This window comes from Ipomoea nil, unplaced genomic scaffold (assembly GCF_001879475.1).
Source record: "Ipomoea nil cultivar Tokyo-kokei standard unplaced genomic scaffold, Asagao_1.1 scaffold0977, whole genome shotgun sequence".
Lineage (NCBI taxonomy): Eukaryota > Viridiplantae > Streptophyta > Magnoliopsida > Solanales > Convolvulaceae > Ipomoea > Ipomoea nil.
This window is the reverse complement of record NW_017617405.1, coordinates 214,359-234,440: the sequence shown is the minus strand read 5'-3', so window position 1 is coordinate 234,440 and position 20,082 is coordinate 214,359. Positions and strand designations below refer to the sequence as shown.

At 35.6% G+C, this 20,082-nt stretch overlaps 2 protein-coding genes across 2 annotated transcripts; one reads left to right on the top strand and one right to left on the bottom strand.

Annotated features, from left to right (window-relative positions):
* Positions 1-395: 395 nt before the first annotated feature.
* Positions 396-713, bottom strand: LOC109179722 (3-ketoacyl-CoA synthase 5-like). Its single transcript, XM_019329212.1, has one exon. The coding sequence runs from the start codon at positions 711-713 to the stop codon at positions 396-398; it is 318 nt and encodes a 105-aa protein (XP_019184757.1).
* An 11,106-nt stretch (positions 714-11,819) lies between these two features.
* On the top strand, positions 11,820-14,382 carry LOC109179721 (protein FAR1-RELATED SEQUENCE 5-like). Its single transcript, XM_019329211.1, has 3 exons — positions 11,820-12,850; positions 12,970-14,095; positions 14,212-14,382. Exons 1-3 carry the CDS (start codon positions 11,820-11,822, stop codon positions 14,380-14,382), a joined length of 2,328 nt encoding a protein of 775 aa, XP_019184756.1.
* Positions 14,383-20,082: the final 5,700 nt, after the last annotated feature.

Sequence of the window (20,082 nt, the reverse complement as noted above, 5' to 3'; positions counted from 1 at the left end):
AGTAAATACCCAAAATGGTCTCTCAACTATAGCTAAATTCACAAATTGATCCTTGATTTTCAATTTTAACCAATTAAGTCCTTAACTTTGCAATTTTAACACGATTTGGTCCTCTGTCTATTTGACAGTTTGTTGACTGTGATTTTTCAGGATATATATGTAATTTCATGGTCCATTGTCGGTTTTTTAAGGTTCCGGTTGCATTTCCAGACCGCATTGTTACATTTGAATCCACTGTCGAAAGCAATCTGCCAAATCCTGTCGCCTTTCTTCATTCTCCCTTTGGATTCAATGTAGTTGAGTTCGTACCAAAGTGAAGAAGACGACGTGTTTTCGAATCGGTGCAGCGTCATCCTGGAGGCCTCCACATGCTCCGACAAGAGCTGCAGGTTCTTCTAGAGATCGTCGATGACGGCGCGGCCGCCGGTGTTGATGCAGAAGTGTTCAAAGTCCTGTTTGAAGTCGGGAATGTAGGGTTTCCATTTGGGATTGAAGATTTTCCGGTCGATTAGGGTGAAGAGGAAGAGGAGCTGCTCCGATGGCAGGAGAACGTGCGGGCCAATTGTGGTTCTGTTGGATTTCAGGGCTTCGTCGACGATCACCATTAGGTCTTTTGAGAGGTTGATTCCGACTTTCACTTGCGGATCTTCCTGCTCGTAAACGCAGCGATAGGCTTTATCGTCGGCGCCCTTGTGCGTGCGGACCACGTGCATGAGCTGGTACTTGGCTCGACCTGAATCGCGCTTCTTGTTGGACACGAGAATCGCGGCGCCACCCAGTAGACTCAGACACGCGTTGGACCTGGTGAAGGTTGAAAATTGGGTTGTAGCGCAGGCAATGATGAATTATGAGAAGGTGTTTGGGCGGTGGATTGTGTCGTGACAGTAGGTGAAGGCTACGCGATGGAGTGTATCATGGCAGTAAATGAGGGCGGCTGGACAATGACTTGTGGCTGGGAGATAGACTGTGTCACGGCAGCGGATGAGGGCGGGCGGCGATGAAATTACATATATATCCTCGGAGATCACGGTCAAATAGACGGAGGACCAAATCGTGTTAAAATTGCAAAGTTAAGGACTTAATTGGTTAAAATTGAAAGTCGAGGACCAATTTGTGAATTTAGCTATAGTTGAGGGACCATTTTGGGTATTTACTCTATTTTTTTATTGGGATAATTAGAGTATGATATGGGTTATGCGTCATCATGTTATTAAATATAGATTAAAATTTGTCGTTTATGAGTCATGATTGTTTCTAATAATCAATATTTCTCAACCTTTTCCTATAGACCATAACAAACTCCATGATTCAGGGTCTTAGTTAATTCATATATACATATAAAATTTTTTAATCTGCTTAAAATCAATGTGAAAACTATACTTTTATTCTTAAATTATGTACGATTAAATGATTAATTATTGGGTTAGTTTTATATATGTAAAATCGTCTAACGAATTTGATCTCAATCTGTAAGACGGATCAGATCTAATTAAATTGAGTCATAACATAATTGCAAAACTATATAAAAAAAAAAAATTTGTAGAGAATAAAAGAATAAATAATAATATAAAAAAATTACAAATATCATTACACATATCATCAATATATTAGACCTTATATATATTAGTTTATATTATAAATATATTACTTTATAACAAAACTGTTAAAGACAATTTGTAGAAAATAAAGTAATAAAATAACAAAATTGTGAAAAATTAATATTTTAAGCGTTATATAACTCTGCAATGTAATACACATTTTGTAGGTAATAAAGTAATAACATAGCAGAATGACAAATATAATCAATACTTTATGCATAAATGTAATACACATTTTGTAGGCAATAAAGTAATAACATAACAGAATGACAAATATTATCAATACTTTAAACCTTATATATAATATACTTTATAACATAAATGCAATATTTTATATGAAAACAATAATAGACAATTTGCAGGAAATAAAAAGTCATTGTATACAAGAATTGTAGATATAATAATCAATACATTAAGCTTTGTATATAATATACTAATTGCCAAGCACCTTGTGCTAGATGACATGTAGTGACCTCTCCCATGTGGGAGGACATGAGATTGAGCCTCAGTAGAGGCGTTGTTGATTTTGTGTTCTTCATTAGGTTGAAAAAGGCGTATATCAATGCAAGATTATCAAATATTTCATGAATGCATAACTATGACTTGTAGCATAATTTTTTCATAAAATTAACTGGTGCAATAACAGTTTTAGAGAGAAACACCCTCACTAGATAGTACCCATGCATAATTTTTGCAATACAAAATCCTATTAATTGGCGTGATCCATGCTTCCTCTTGTTGTCACTTCCGTAAAAAATGAATTCTTGATTTAATCTAGTCCCCTAGTGTGCTTCACTGCAATTTTAGTGCATTGGCGCAATGCACCTTAAAAAACAGAATTCTCATATGTGTTGAATATATATTGTAAATTAGATGTACCGTATCATCAATGTCCAATGCATGATTCTAATTAATTGACCAAAGTTCATGTTAAATTTTATATTGTTCATTTTTAATACACTCTAACATATTCATAGTATGTGTTTAACAATTATGTCAAATTTGCAAGGTTGAAAAAATCACTAAGCACCTGGGACGGCCTAGGTGGCCGACCGCCTAGCGCCTAGGCGCGATTTTTGCAACATTGCAATTTTGATTGAGATGAGGTTCGAACCTAAGACATTCCTTATGAAAATCATAAGTAAGCTAAGAATAATAAATATTTAACGGAATATTCTGTTAGTAAAGTTTACATTGACGGAATGTAGAGATATTTAAGAAACGTAAATGATATAATCGAGGGTAAAGTAGGAAAAGTAATAATAAAAATACTAAAATCAAAATAATATGAACCATTCATTTCAACAAAACAATTACAGCAACATTTTTTAGTTTCCGTTATAGCCTAACTTTATTAGCTCTTATTAGGTTTGTAGACATTATTATAGTAGTATAATTCTAGCACTTTATAACAAACAAAATTATCATAGACATTTTGCAAGAAATTATAATACTAAGCACATATATAATCATCATAATATAATACTCAAATTCTCCTTACTTGACCCGTACGTCTCACGGATTAAGACCGTGAGACAATCTCACATACAAGAAAATTTGCCTTTATTATTTTGATCCCTATGTTTCATTTTTAATTACTACCCATTATTTTATTTTTAGTCCTTAGTCCTAGAGTTCTACTATATAGACTCCCAAAATTATACTCCCTCATTTATACTTCCTGAGGTGACAAATCAAGATTGGTTATTTTCATCATGTGGAATCACTGAAAAGTGTCTACATCAAAAACATGTAAGAGAGAGTACAAGTTAGTAGTTTAAAATGAAAGTACATCAAGTATTTTTCTTACTCTTAGCTACCATCTCCCCTGCCTTTATCATTAATTCCCTGACATTTCCTGTCCATAATATTGGGTAACATCTGCAAAATTGTACTAAATTCATATCCGTTTGAAAATGGTTGATTGAAGCAAATAGAATGTTAAGGATAAAACACAAAAAACACAAGTTACACAGCATTAATGATTAAAAAATACACCATAACACAACCAACAAATATATTTACAAAAGTTAATTACTAAGGATAAAATCAACTAATCATGCACAAATAAAATAAAAAATAAATAACTAAAAAACCAATACACACACCACATGAAAAATCAAACCTATAGAAAAGTTTATAAACAAATTATTGAAATCCATAAATTTTTAAACGGTTATTATTATTATTTTTGAAAGGAAACTGTTATTATTTAAAACAAGAATAAGGGTCAAATAAGCCATCGAACTACAATTGAGCTATTAAACTAAAAAAAATTATAATTTGATCCCTGAACAACCAGGGACGGAGCCAGAAAATATGTTGAGGGGGGGCAAAGAAGTAAGGATGGATTCAATGGCGGATTCAGAAATTTTGTTTAGTGAGGGAAAAAAATTAAAATAAAAGAGAAAGTTTAAAAAAATGAAATACTTAGAAAGTATAACAATAAATATTGTTGGATATAGCGAAAAATAAAACATATTAAAACTTTATAAAAATATTTATAATAAAATATGAAACATAATTAATTTGATAAAACAATTCGAATATAAAACACATTATAAATTACACATTCAATTATTAATATAAAGAAAGTTATAATGGAAGTTATATATATCATGCCAAAATTTAATTGTGTTAATAAAAAAAGTGAAGAAGACTGTGACATTGTCAATGCAAAGACTCGAACCCAAGTCATTTCAAAACTCATACACATTAGCTATCACCTTGTCTATCACAACTTTTGTTTACATAATCTGTTTTATAATACTTATATGAATAATGTACTATATATACATATTATATACAATATAGGGTAGGGTAGGGGTGGGGTGGGGTGGGGTGAGGGGGGGCAGCTAACCCCCCTGCCCCCCCTCTGGCTCCGTCTATGTGAACAACGCAAAATCATACAATTAAATCAAAAGTGACTTGTTTACCTGTTGATAGCTGACATGGCGGCTACTAAATTTAAAAATAATTATTTAAAAAATAAATTTCAATTTAAATTTAAATTAAAAAAAAAAACCTCATGGTCTTCGTCTCGAGGCTGCTGGAGATGAATGAGGGACTCTTCGTCTCCGGCAGCCTGGAAATGAAGGTCTGCTGCCTGCGAGGTTTTTTTTTTTTTTTTTTTTTTTTTTTTTTTTAAATTGTAATTTTAAAATAAAATTATTAAAATAATTTTTTTTTAATATGTAGCTGCCACATCAGTCATCAACAGGTAAACAGAGAACATGTCACTTTTGATTTAATTGCATAATTTTACGTTGTTCAAGGATTTAATTGTATTTTTTTTTTAATTTTATAAATTTGATGGACTATTTGACCCTTATTTCTTTAATCTATTACTAAATTTATAAATATTTTGTTATTTTATAATAGTGAGAATTTCCTCCAAACCTTACTTTTATTTGAAGTAAGTACAGCTCATGAAAATAAGATTTATTACTTAAAATTGGATCCTAAATCAAGTAAAAAAAAATGATAATAATTTCAAGTGTACATAAAATTAAAGTTGTCCACATTCTATTCTAAGTTGGCGTACAGCAAAGTTATCCCCATGACCCCATTCTGCGTGGCGGCTTGGGATCCACATCCATATCCACTATAAGATATGAACACAAGAATGTACGAATATTAGCACAAATGAGTTGACCTTGGACATATTTCTATTTGTTGAGATATGAGCATAATGGGGATAAGGCGTTCATATCTGTTCACTTCGAGAGAATTTGACTTTTCCCTTATCTGTCCTCGATTCTGTGAGATATCTTGGCTTCTTTATCTTGACCACGATTGTGCCTTGTCTTGGCCGTTATTAATATCATATATAGGGATGATTTGAATCAAAATTTGCGCAACGACTGGTCATAATTGGTATTATATTTTTAAGGGCATCCGATTAGTAAATTATCATAGCTTTTGAGGAGTTTTTTGTCACCTTAGAAGAAAGAGAAGGAAGAGAGATATGGTTTGAGTTCCTCCTACAAAGACTCAAGATTTTGCAGAAATGTGGGACCCACTGAAGAACAAGCCCATCTCGTCACCAACACGTGAAAGGCACAAAATGCGCCCAACGGGCGCGTCTATGGCGTTGTTTAGGTTTTTCTTTACTTTTTTTTTCTTTTTAAATCAGTTTTGTTTTTGTTTTTTTTTTTTCTTTTTTCATCCCATATTCTCTTTCCTAATTACATTTACAAAAACTCTTTAAAAACCACAAAAAAAAAAAAAAAAAAAAAAAACTCCACTAGTGAGGATGCTCATCAGTTAATTCCATTTTTTGTTCTAGATTTATAGATGACAATTTATTTCTAGTTATTTTTTTTCAAAACATCCTCTTTTAGTTATTATTGTAGCATGACCATTTTTGGTCCTCCATCAATAAAATCATTTAAATTTCGTAAAATACAAAGGTATTTGTCTTTAATTATGATTTTTCAAAAAATAAAATAAAAATAAAAATAAACATAAAAATATAACGGGTCAACCCACTTTGTATAAAAAGATCCAAAAATCGAAATGTCCTTATATTTAACGACATTTAATTTCAATGATTTTGTTGACGGAAGACCAAAAAGGGTCATGCCACAATAATACTATGAGCAAAGCCGGTTGTTCTGAAAAAGAATGATTAAAAGTGGATTGCCACTTATAAATCTAAAACAAAAATGGAATTAATTCTATATTTTAATATCTTATATTAAGTTTGTTGGTAAACAAAATTTCTATTTTGTTTTTTTACATTGTGACAATTATATTTGAACTTTTTACCATCTGATTGGTAAAAGTGCTGACAACGAACTGAAGCAGACAGTAGTTCATCAAATGATAAAGGAATCTGACCGAGACTTCATTCATGGAATGAGCAAGCCAGAATTCTTACTATGGTGGGGTAAATGATTCATTCAAGGAGACAACATTCTGGAAGCCTTCTCAAATTACATGGAATTCAAACTCGCTCCAAAGTGTGCTGAGCTTGTCAAAGACATTGGAGATAAGCTCAAACAAAGGCAAGAAATCAACAACAATCTTGACATCAGAGACATCTACATCAAAGGCAAGCTTTCGAAACTTTCTTTTTAAATTATGTAAATTAGACAGCTTACTGCCTTACATTTTGGTAAATGTAATGAACTCTTAAAAGATTGAATGGAATATTTTGGTGTGTGCTGAGTTTACTTTTCAGTAATTTTACAACTAGAAATTCTTGTTAAACTCAACTATGTGGCCACGTAAAATAAAATATATTTTTTCTCATATGAATTCGGCCATATGGTTAGAGTATAGATTTTGACATCATAAAAAAGGGGAAATTGTTAAGAACATTTCTGTAATTAGATTTTGATGATACCAAACTTAGGAACTTAGACCCCCAATTCGTTCTAAGTTTATTTAGTTTTCAGTCTCAACTCGTGGTATTCAATTTTCTGATATAGTTAGAAAGAACTAGTCGAATCGTCCTGGTAACGAATCACCAACAGTCAGCGAGGTCAAATCAAGAAGAGTTGAAGACTTGAAGATGTTGAAGTCTAAAAGGTTACAAGTGACCGAATCATTGAAGGGTCCATCTTTTGAAGTATTCAAGACCGAATGATTAAGACAAAATCATTCGATGGATATTTGGATGATTAGTAAAGTCAACTAGTCAAGAGTGCACACGAGTTGATCTCAATATCAACGAATCATGAGAACTAGCCAGAGACATCCTCTGAGCATGAATAGTTCATAATCTCGTATGTGGGATATTTGTTTGGGACAAAAGGAGTCTTAGGAACAAATCCCTAAGTCAAACTATCATTAAATGCCTTGTCCTATTGTGAAGTGATAAGTGACAAAACTGTCAGCACACTTCATGGACCAACGGCTAAATAGTACTGACATCCACATGCACTCTTTATCCCAAAGTCTGTACCCACTTGATAATAAGGTATTTGAAATTTTGTCTTCCTCTCCAATGGAACAAAATTTACCCCTATAAACAGCCTGCTTCTCACAAGGATGAAAAACAATAACTGAACTCAACAAGTCTGAAATTCATCTAGTTACAAGTTCATCTAGTTCTCTTGAAAAATCAAAATAGCCAGTGCGAGAGAAAAATTTTCATATTCTTTATCCAGATTTGAAATAATCTTGAGCTGCATCATCAACTTCATCCAGTTCACGCCAAGCTTCTCAGTTGGAGGAAAAAAGAAAATCCTACCCACCCGAAAATCCACCTCAAGTACCCACCCATTGGCAATATAATGAAAGAAGATCTTATGAGCCATACAATCACTAACACTGGAATGAACCACCTCATGATAACCCACCACACCTTGATGGTGAGTTTGAATGCTTAGAGAGGAGGTTGGAAAAGATCATACATAAGGAAAAGGAAGAAATGCTCAATCTCAAGGTCGAAATCATGGAAGTACTTGAAGAAGAGTTAAAGGCCTTGCAACCCTCAAAAAAATTGGAGGAATCTCTTAGCCTCTTGATGAATGAGTTCACTAAAAACATGGAGATAGAGGCTCACGCTATCGCTGTGAGGAGTGTTGATACACTTCTGAAACCAAAGGGGGCCGAGGATGATCCCATACTAGATGACACCCCCGTGCTTGAAGAGATTCCAATCCATGAATTGAAAAATCAAAAAGAGGTGGATGAGGCTAGTGAGAGTGAAGATGACATTGAGCTAGTATGGGAGGATGAAGAGCTTAAAAGTGACACCAATGATTCTACATGTGGTAACATTCTTAACACTACTTGTGTCACTACATTTGATAATACCCGTGCTAAATCTTGTCTTGAGCATACTTATACTTCTTGTGAAGATGACTCCTTTGATTCATGTAATGATGTTCTTAATGCTTTTGTTAATGTTTCTCTTGATTATTTGGAGGATGATTCTATTAGTAATTGTGATAATATTTCCTTTCCTTCTTGTCATGAATTCTATGATTGCAAGGATTTTGATTGGGGGGATGAAGAGAGTGTTGATTGTGTTGATAAGGGTGCTAGGGAAATTTGTGAAGTTGTCCCTTTTTGAAGTGTTGTATTTGAGCTAACATTGCAGGGAAAGTGTGACAACCCAAAATACTTTTCTACCAAAACTCCAATTTTATCAAAACTCAAAATAAAATTATTTATATAATTTTACTCCTACGATATTTTTCCAATGGGTGTACAAATAAAATATTTTAAACTCTTTATTTCAAATGATTTGGTACAAAATATTTATATAATTATTTATGGTTTCAAAATCCTTATCTTAAGGATATATTTATTTATCAAAAACTGGACCCAAAAGTCTATCTGAGAGGAGTTTGCCAAAATTATTTTATATGTATTTAATACTAGACCCATATCATTTTAAATTTCTAAACCCAATAATATTTCATTAGTCAAATTCCTCTAACTCCAAATCCCTAACTCATGTATTCTACCCTAGAATCTGACATTTACATTTTTACCCCTCCAAAACCCTAGCTATAAAAGGGAAATATTCAACCCCTAACACTTATTCATTTCATTTAATTTCTCCTTCTTTGGCAACCCACACACTCTCTCTCGTGAATCTCTCTCTCTATCATACTCTTCATCATATTAGAGCTTCTTCTATCAAAGCCTAGGTTCAAGAATTGAGGTTCAAACTTTGGTAAGCTTCTCTCTTCTTCCCCCCATTTCTATTTCTCTATTAACTTGCCTCTGAGATAGGTTATCTAAGCTTAGATGTGTTTTTAGGTTGTTGTTATGGTTGTTGCTTGATAAATGGAGATGGTGAAGAAGAAGACCTAGCTTGAGGATAGAGATGGATGACTCATGAGATTGGGACTAAAAGCTTAAGGTATAATCCATGGATGCCTAAATCTATTAATTTTGCCCTAAGTTATGTGATGTAGTTGCTTGTGTGTGCATATACATCTTGGGTATTTAGAATGATGAAATGTATGATGTTTGGTGCTCGAAATGATAGATTTGATATATGATTTTGTGGGTGTGACCGTATGTTGGTTGAGTTTGATCGAAGAAGCCAGAGATCTGTTGTTTGTAGGCTAATGTAGGCAGCAAGACTCTGCCACAGGACTAACTAGTCCTGTTGGCGTAGTCCTGTGGACGGAAAAAGGCGACTGGAGTGGCGAACTCTTTGTGTCCTGCCATTCTAGACCGTAACCTCACAGGGCCAAGTGACAGGACTGCCCAGTCTTGTCACGCAACCCCGTGGCATTACGATCCACTGATTCAGGGTCCTTGTGGCTCTGTTACTGTGTTCCCATTTTCGGTTCGGGAACTTGTGGGTTCGCGTGTGGCTCATGAGGCTCGAGATTTTTATGTCGGTTAAGTGAAATTTCCAAAGTATTACACAAACGAAATTCTATCTTAACCCCAAGCATGAAATGTGATTTACTTGAACATGACTTTGAGATATATTTGCTATACATACTAAGTATGTGATGACTTTGATGTTGAATCATGAAATGATGAAAGATTTTACAAAGTATTATATGAATGAAAATATATTTTAACCCAAGCATGAATTATGATTTTATTAAGTGTGATTTTGGGATATATTTCATTATGAACATCGAGTGTGTGATAGCTTTGGTATTGTGACAAGAAATGATGAGAGTTTTGCTTAACTGCACCAATTATATATTGCTCGTTTTGCATTAAAGGATGAGAAATCATGACTAAATGAAGTATATGTTTGAAGTTGTCACATCTCTAGTATCTATACCTAAAGACTAGGTCTTATTTACTTGAAACTGCTCATTTGTTTTAGAAAAGCCTAAGTGCATACTCCAAAATCCTTTTATATATATATATATATATATATATATATATATATATATATATATATATATATATATATATATATATATATACTTGCGTTCAAATGAGTACAAGTATATTATAAAGCACTGTGAGGACAAATGTAGTGTGTGTCATTAGCCTGTACGTCGTGTACATGACCGAATGTAGTCGTGAGCCACAATTTGTATGTCGTGTGCATACATTTGTTAATTAATAGAGCCTGAGTTCGAAACCTGATGTTTACATGTAATCTTGTGTGCCTGATACAATAGTGTAAGGGAAACATACCTCGATGAAATGCAAAAAAAACACCAAAAAATACACAATAGACCCAAAAAAATACACCATATAACTCACCACACCCCAATGGTGTATTTCTGAAAACTGTATGGTGTTTTTACTCACACCTAATGGTGTATTTTTGGTGACGCATACCAAATTTGTGTGCGTTTTTGTGGTGCATTTTCTTTACGTTGATGGTGTATAGTTGTTGAACTATTGGTGACGCCGCACCTAAGGACATTGCCACACTTGAACCTTATATATATATATATATATATATATATATATATATATATATATATATATATATATATATATATATATATATATATATATATATATATATAGAATAATGCTCAAATGTGGCAGTGTAGTTAGGTGTGGCAGTGTGGTTATATTTGAACCATTGGATCAAGGCAATCTAACGGCAGAGGCGTATTTTCAAAAATAAGGAAGAGTTGTTCGCGTTTTGGTAAGTGGGGGTAGTTATGTAATTTCATTTACATGGTTACGGGAATGTATATAAGGTAATTTCTGTTCTATTCTGTTCTATATATGTAAACTCGGAGAGAATCGGCAACTTGGTGAAGAGAAGATCAAGATAGCGATCACATCGCAATTTCGGGAAGTTCAAGATCGCGATCGGTTCGCAAATCGGAGAAGGTCGCCGGAGATCAGTTGGTAGGGCAATCTGAGTATACCGGGCAGTTTGTGCGATGGAGAATGGTATGTATTGATGTATTGACGTTTGTAGTTTTATTTTGATCATAATAATATGCGTTTGTTATGTCATGGATGTGTTATATCGGTTTTATATGGATTGATATTGTTCTTGGGGGTGAGATAAGTCGATGTTGCTGTACGACGTTGTGCGTTAATGCGTGAATACAGTGCGAAATTTGAATCATCGTGGTGCATATTAATGTAGTATAGCGTTTTTTTATCTGGTTTGATATTTTTCTGGTGGTGAGATAAGTCACTGTTGTTGTTACGATGTTGTGTGTTATTGTGTTAATATAGTGTGAAAGTTGCATGATTGTGGTGCATATTAAGTAGTATAGTATTTTATGTGTTTTGTAGTTACCAAATGTCATGCATTGGTTATTTTAGTGTGTTATTATATATACATGGTGTGCAGCTATTATTATGGACCCGGTGGGCTTCGTTTATGATAAAGATACGTCAATTGATGCCGGTGTAGAAGGCAGTGGTGGTGTATGCAATACAGAGCATTCCACTGATGGTGGTCATATTGATGGTTGCGTAGAAGGAAGTGGGAGTCAGTGTGATGAAGGGAATTCAACTGATGTTGCTGTAGAGACTAGTGGTCAGGGTGCCAGTGAACACTGTTTGACTGATGTTGAGGCGGAAGACAATGCATGTGTTTTGGAAACGTCTCCTGGGTTGACTAAGTATTGGCGTCCAGTTTGCACTGATAGTTTGAAGCCTATGGTGGGGCAAACGTTTGATTCATTGGATTGTGCTATTGTTTTTTATAAACAGTATGCTGGGTATGTTGGTTTTGATTGTAGAAAGGGTACAATTCGGAGGAGGAGGGATGGTGTTGTTGTGGAGAGACAGGTATTTTGTAGCCGAGAGGGGTTTAAACAGAGTATTTATAGTACTCAATCTACGTGTGTTGGTGATGGTAAGCCTATTGTTGTGAAGAGACGGAGGGTGACAAATAGGGTTGGCTGCAAGGCTAGAGTGGTGTTTAAGCGTAAGTCTAATGGACTGTTTGTTGTGCATTTTTTGGAGGAACGACACACTCATGTGATGTGTTCAATTATTGCTAAGCAGTTTTTAAAGGTGAATCGTAGTCTTGATACTGGCCATCAAATGTTCATTGCAAGTTGTGTTCGGGCAAATATTGGGTATGTTCGGTCGTATAAGCTGTTTAAGGAGATTTTTGGTGAGTATTCCAATGTTGGGGCTACTGGGGTGGATTTTAAGAATTTCAAGCGTGATTTGATGGCATACATATTGAATGGTGATGCTCAACTATTCATAGATACGCTTTTTAAAAGGCGTGAATTGTGTGAGGCTTTCGAGTTTGAATATGATGTTGATGATGTTGATCAGCTTACAAGGGTTTTTTGGGCAGATGCAGTATCAAGGAAGAACTTTGCATTGTTTGGTGATGTTGTTTTATTCGATGCTACATACCGATCTAACAGGTTAGTAATTTATAGTTATTGTGTATTATGTATAATATATTGGTGCATATTTTGATTTCAAATAGTGTGTTTTGTTATATTTAGTATATTCAGTAGTTATTGGGTTGTGCATTATGTAGGTATAATTTGGTGTTTGTCCCATTTACTGGAATTGATAACCATAAGAGATCCATCACATTTGGTGCTGGTTTACTTACGAGGGAAGACGTAGACTCATATGTTTGGCTTTTGGAGAGATTTAAGAAAACCATGCGTCATGAACCTATTTGTGTCGTTACTGACCAAGATCCAGCTGTCAAGATTGCAGTTGCTCGTGTGTTTGGTACATCAAAACATAGATTCTGCATGTGGCATATAATGTGCAAGGTTGGCGAGAAGGTTGGACCGGTTTTAGCTAAGGACGAGGTGTTTAGGAGGAAGTTGAATGGCATTGTTTGGAACAAATCTATAGATTCCAAAACTTTTGAGGATTTATGGAGTCGTATTATAGAGGAATATGGTTTGGGTGATAATGGTTGGTTTCGTTACTTGTTTGAGTCTCATACATTTTGGGCATCTCCATACTTTCATGATGAGTTTATGTCGGGATTTGTTAGGACAACATCTCGATCAGAGTCTCAAAATAGTTTTTTTGGCAGTTTCTCCAATGGTCATTCCAGTTTGGTTGAGTTTTTGGTGCATTTTGATAGTGCTATTAGTGCACAACGACATGCCCAAGCAAAATTGACTGCTGACTCTGAATCATGCTTTCCTGTTTTGAAGACTCCATTGGCGCTGGAGAAACATGCAATGGATGTCTATACCATTTCTGTATTTTATGATGTGCAAGTAGAGATTTGTGAAGGTTGTTTTTCTTGTCGAGTGGTGTCTTTGTGTGAGTGCGAGGGTAAGGTGTGCTATGGGATAAAAGATGGTGACAAGAAGGCATGGTCTGTGGAGTTTTTGTTGGCTGACTGTAGTGCTATATGTTCATGCAAGATGTTTGAGCGGATGGGGTTGGTGTGTAGGCATATTTTTTTTGTGTTTAAAGATCATGGACTTGAGAGAATTCCTTCTATGTATTTGGTGTCTCGGTGGACAAAAGGTGCTAGTTTGAAGCCAATATTTGATATTGATGATACGGTTGTTGACCAATCGGCTAAAGTGGACAATGTTAGGGTGCTTACTAATCTAATGTGGTCTGAAATTTATGCTAGCGTGGGATTGGCTGATGGTAATGTAGAACGGTTGGAAAAACTAAGACGTGTTATTTGTGAGCAAAGGGAGTTTTTTTTATCAAAGATGGGTGTGAGGATAACAATGGGGTAGCTGGTAGCAGCAAAGAAAGTGTGATTAAATCATTTTGTGGTGATGTGTCTCAGGGGTCAACAGTGGAGGTGCGTGATCCAATTAAAGCTAAGAACAAGGGCGGCGGGAAGCGGATGAAGAGTGCAAGGGAGAAAGCTGTGAATAAGTGCGTAAAGCAATCAAGGAAATGCCATACTTGTGATGAATATGGCCATAATAGTAGGACGTGCCCATTAAATGGCTAGAGTTTTGTGTTGTTTTCTTAGTTGGTTTGTATTGTGGAATTTGATGTTTTTACAGTTGTGTAGACATTTTATAACACAAAGAATTCGGATTTTGTAGACATTGTGGAATTGTGCGTTTTACAATACATAACGGTGCGTTTTGACACACAATTTGGTGTATTTTATAGTGTATTCTGAATTACATGTGTGATTGTGGTGTGTTTTATATGTGTGATTGGTGTATTTAAAGGTATGCAGATGATTCATAACACAGAATCAGATTTTTTGGAGTGTGGTTGGTATTGTGCATTTTATAATAGACAGTGGTGCGTTTTCAGTCATATAGTGGTGCATATTTATATATATTCAACCATGTATTATGGTTTTGAATGTAGTGTATATTACAGTCAGAATAGTGTATACTGAATCATGTAAATTGATTATAATAAATATCAATGGTGTGTGTTTACTTGTGTGGTTGGTGTATTTTACAGGTATGCAGACGTTTTATAACACAGAAATATTTGTGCATGTTAGAATATATCATGGTGCGTTTTACTATAGCATATGGTGCATTGTTATAGCGCAAAAAGAGCACATGTAGTTGTCAGATTAGATGTCTGGCATCACAAAAATTAACTGCTGGTCATCAAAAACCACAAAAAAACATGTCAAGTCAGAGATATTCACAGTGTCTTTCTTCCACATTAATGTCATGCTCAAAGCCGGAACTCTGCTGCCTGCTGAATGTTTCTATGTTTGTGTTCATTTAAGTCTGACATGATTAGGGCAGCCATGTATCGAACTCGTAGCTTGTTCAACTGATCCTTGTTGTCCTTCTGAAGTCCACACTGCCACTGATCATATGTCTGCCCTCGGAAAGTCTCTAAATGTCGCATGAGAAAGATCCCACAATCTACCTTGTTGTGTGCATCTCTCCAAGGCATTTTCATTATCTTAGATTTCACCTTGTTCACTTTCTCAGCCTTGTATGAGGATTTCAGGTCAGACAAGAACCTTGACAAGAATTTTTGCTGCATCAAGTAATACAATCTGAGCATTTTTTGTTGTAGTTGTGCAGTAATTATATGTAATCAGACAGGGTTTAGTGCGTTACCATATTTGCAAGCACAGTCCCATACTTGTTTTCTTTATTCACAGTGACAGAAGAGTTGTCAATAATGTCAAATCTTTCCATTAGTGGGCAAATGGAAAGCAGGTAGTAGTGGTTGCATGATACAATTGGAAACAAAAACTGTTATAGAAAAAAGATATGTTTTTTACGGGGGTTAGTACGAATCTTGGTAATGCACCACAAATAGATAAACAGTAGGATGCATCAAATGTATATTAACATCTTACGTATAGAATGCTGTTCCACCTAACGTCGCCAGCAATGAGTTTGTCTTCAAGGTACTTTGATTTGAATCTTGCAAATCTAACGTCCTCATCTCCCTGTGGGTCCACAACGGTGTACAACTGCAAATTGTAAGGGTATTTTTGTTAGAACTGTAAGCTGGTTAAAGTTGAAGCTAGGTTTATATGTTCAACTCACTGTTGTCCATAACGAAGCAATGAACTTCGTACATCCTCTTTCTGACTCACGGATGTTGATTATGGCTGCCCAAGCATCAATTATAGAGACTGGGATCTGTGAATCTGGCCTCATTGACAGCATATCTTCCCAATGGATTACCCTTCCTTCATACTTGAACAGTTCTTGGGTCCTATTGAAAACAAAAGAAATATGTTAGGTATAAAACACAATCAGTCACTAATCATTTAGTATAAGCACACCAATAGTTAACATAATATACACTAATATCACAAAGAATAGCACATCAATGTGCATAGGATATTTATACACCAACATCATTATATAATGCACCAAATATTTATAAACAGCACACCATTGTTTCTAGAATGTGTTGTGCTTACAGATTTGGATTAGGATTTTCCAACACCCACTGCCTGATAGCTTCCTCTGTTGCAGATAATGGTGTGTCAATGTCAAGCACGTATGTGATCGGTCTTCGTGCAATTGGGCTGTGCACTTTAGCTGGGTCTTTTCCCTTGTCTGCTGGTTGGGGTGGGGGGGGGGGGGGGTGGACTCGATGCAGGGGCTGGCTGCCCTTGGCATTCTGGTGTGACCTGTAATATTTAAAGGTGAGAGCATCAGGTTTTATAGTGTGTTAATGTTGGATTTATTATAGTTTATTACCTCAGTATTAGTGTCAGCTGCGTGAGTCTCATGCAAGGCCTGTTTATGGTGGTCAGAGAGGGGTTCTTGTTGAGCTGTCTCAGGGCATTCTTGGTGTCTGTCTGCTGCTTGATCATCATCCACACCCAACTGAACTTCAGCAGGCTCATCAGCTTCGTTAACATTCTGGTAGTCACGTGCAATTTCACTCACATCTGCCCAGCTTTTGTTTGGTTCATCCTGTGACAATCCCAGGCTGAAAGAGGGTATATCATTTAGGAAGTTCCTTTTGTTCACCGCACGTACAATCTCATCAACTGCTTTCAGAAACTCAGGGTCACTCCAGTAGGCGTCTTCGCTTTGGGTAAATGTCATTTGTCCATCTTCCTGTGCTTTGAATCCTAGCATTTGTCTAGCAGACTCAAAAACTTGCTTGAATGTATGATGTTCCAAAATAGCAGCAGGTGCATTTTCAATCAGTCTGGATATTCTCAGCAAACTTGTTGCAATTGTCCTTGTGTTGCTAGTAATCTCATCAACAAACTCCTGCATATGCACATCAAGGATATAATAAAACACACCAATGTATATCAAAATATGCACTAAATACTATTAAGAAGCACACCATTATAGTACATTATCTTATTCACACAAACTGATTAAGGTACCGCATTGTAAGATGCACAACAGTCAATAGGTTTAAAAACAGTAAAAGAGATATAAGGGAGTACACCATGAATGTGACTCAAGTGGTCTGTTTTACCTGTAACGCAGTGGGAAGTGGTGCATTACTTTCAATAGCCAGTGGTTGGGGTCGAACATCAGATTGTATCAATGGGGGGGGGGGGGGGGGGACTTCCTTCTTTGAACGGTGTGCTGTCCAATGGCAAGGCATCTTCAAGACGGCCATATCCAAAGCCACCAGATTTTATCTCTGCTTGTTCTCGTTGACGGAGCAGCTTAAATGTCCAGCTCTTCATGGCAGGGAAGCTTCTTGGGACTGTCCTCCGGTAGAGCACCACACGGTCAACATAGAATATCTGCATTTTGCATTTTAGAGTATTAATTGATCGGTGGGTAATAAATTAGATGCATCTTGCTGGTAGTATATTTACCATCAGGAAAATAATTGGTCCTCCGTATCTCCCATCAACACTGTCCAGCCATGACTGCTTGCTGGTGATGAGCGAATTGATGAGCATTCTACACCAATTTAGATTCTTGATGTTGTCAACATTTTGGAAGTTATCAATGTAGCTTTGGTTGACATAACCATTGACTTGGGGCTCAACCAATACACTCATTACAAGCAGTGCAAACTGCCTTTTGAACCAAGGATCAGTAGCATTTAGTGTCAACATATGCTCAGACATAATATGGGGGGTGATGTGGCCGTTAGTCTTTCCAAACATTGCTCTCCAGCCAGCCAATAGTGTAGACACTTCCTTGGATGCCCTTTTAACAATTTCAATGCCTCCCATCGGCAGCCCCATTGTGGCAGCAACATCATGTTCTGTGATGGGTAGTCATTCACCAGTTGGCAGGTTTAACGTGTTGCTCCTAGCGTCATAGTTTTGAACAAGCCAGAGCCCCAACTTCCTTGGGACATTGGTAATATTCAGGTCAAGAAGTCTCCCTAGTCCAATATCTTCTACACTTCTGCGTTGGGGATCAGTTAGGTCTGCAATTGGGTTCATTAATTGGGTGGGAAGGGGTCGTATCTTCAGGCCAGCTTCTTTGTCTTCAACATCCAGTACATCTTCCTCATCATTTGAGCTGGACTCATCTTGATTTTGTTGCTCGGAATCTTCATTTTGCAGCTCAACCTCGATTCTATCAATGAAGTCAAGGGCTTGTTGCCTCCTTATTTGTTTTGCTGCCGGGGGATCTTCTAGTTCTAATGTTTTCCTCTTGGTGTCTGCATGATATAAGCTCAATGTTGAAAAGTACACCAATATCAAACTAAAACACACAACAATGTTTTTCACTCTATTCAAGTGATGCAGTCCAGAATACACTATTACTTATTGAAATATACACTACAATCAACAACACAAACACAAGAAATAATACACCAATATAAAACTAAAACACACAACAATGTTTTTTATTATATTCAAGTGATGTAGTCCAGAATACACTATTACTTAGTGAAATATACACTATTACTTAGTGAAATATACACCAATATCAAAATAAAACACACAACAATGTTAGTTACCATACTCAACTTAGGTAGGTCAGAATACACCAGTAGGTATTGAAATGTACACTACAGTCAACACAAGCACAATCAAAAAATACACCAATATCAAAGAAAAACACACAACAATGTTGGTTACAATACTCAACTGAGGTATGTCAGAATACACCAGTAGGTATTGAAATGTACACTACAGTCAACACACAAGCACAATCAAAAAATACACCAATATCAAAGAAAAACACACAACAATGTTGGTTACAATACTCAACTGAGGTATGTCAGAATACACCAGTAGGTATTGAAATGTACACTACAGTCAACACACAAGCACAATGAAAAAATACACCATTACACCAGTATTTATTGAAATATATTACACGATGCCATTGACAATGCACATAACAAAAACGATATGGACGAGTGGAAGCATGTAGGGCACTGAAAATACTCTAATTACCTATTTAGTATACACCGATCATCAATTAAAACACATAAAAAGGTCTATTTCGAGTATATATTACAGAATGCAGTGAGTTCATACCCATGCGCGCCGGTTCCTTGCCTTTTTTCACCATTATTCGCCGTCTTTCGTGGAGTAAGGAGAGTACGTCGTCGCCGAGAGAGTGAGAGAAGTGGAGCGGTTCTCTTGTGTTTTGGGATTATGAATCGATATGACTTGTAGAAGGAACCTTCACACAGTGTTTGAATAGAATGAAATGACAGATCTACCCCTCTCTGCTACGCTATAGATAAATAGGCGCGCCATAAAATTATAATCTTGTCCGTTGGATTGAAATGATCAGACAGCTCTTATTTGACCACACTGCCACACCTAATGTATATGCCATATGTGATCACTCCTCTATATATATATATATATATATATATATATATATATATATATATATATATATATATATATATATATATATATATATATATATATATATATATATATATATATATATATATATATATATATATATATATATATATATATATATATATATATATATATATATATAGGGACGCACTCAGGTGCGAATAAGTGCCCAGGAAGGAAATGTGAACGAATCAGCGCGTGACACGTGTCCAGATCTAATAACTTAAAAAAAAACGCGGTGGCATTTTCGTAAATAATTGAACATCGAAGTGCAAGTAAAATCTCTTATAAGTGCACCTATTTTCACCTATAAGTGCATGTAATTTTGCCTTGTTAGCATTCACTTTCCGCAACCATTCATGCACCTGGGTGTGCTTATAACTATCTGTGCAACTATTTATAACTATAGGTGCAACTACTTATAACTATATG

Coding starts and splice junctions, on each gene's coding strand:
- LOC109179721 (XM_019329211.1), top strand. CDS start 11,820: ATGGACCCGGTGGGCTTCGTTTATGATAAAGATACGTCAATTGATGCC. Junction 12,851..12,969: donor GCTACATACCGATCTAACAG/GTTAGTAATTTA, acceptor TGCATTATGTAG/GTATAATTTGGTGTTTGTCC. Junction 14,096..14,211: donor GGTTGGAAAAACTAAGACGT/GTTATTTGTGAG, acceptor GATGTGTCTCAG/GGGTCAACAGTGGAGGTGCG.
- LOC109179722 (XM_019329212.1), bottom strand. CDS start 713: ATGCACGTGGTCCGCACGCACAAGGGCGCCGACGATAAAGCCTATCGC.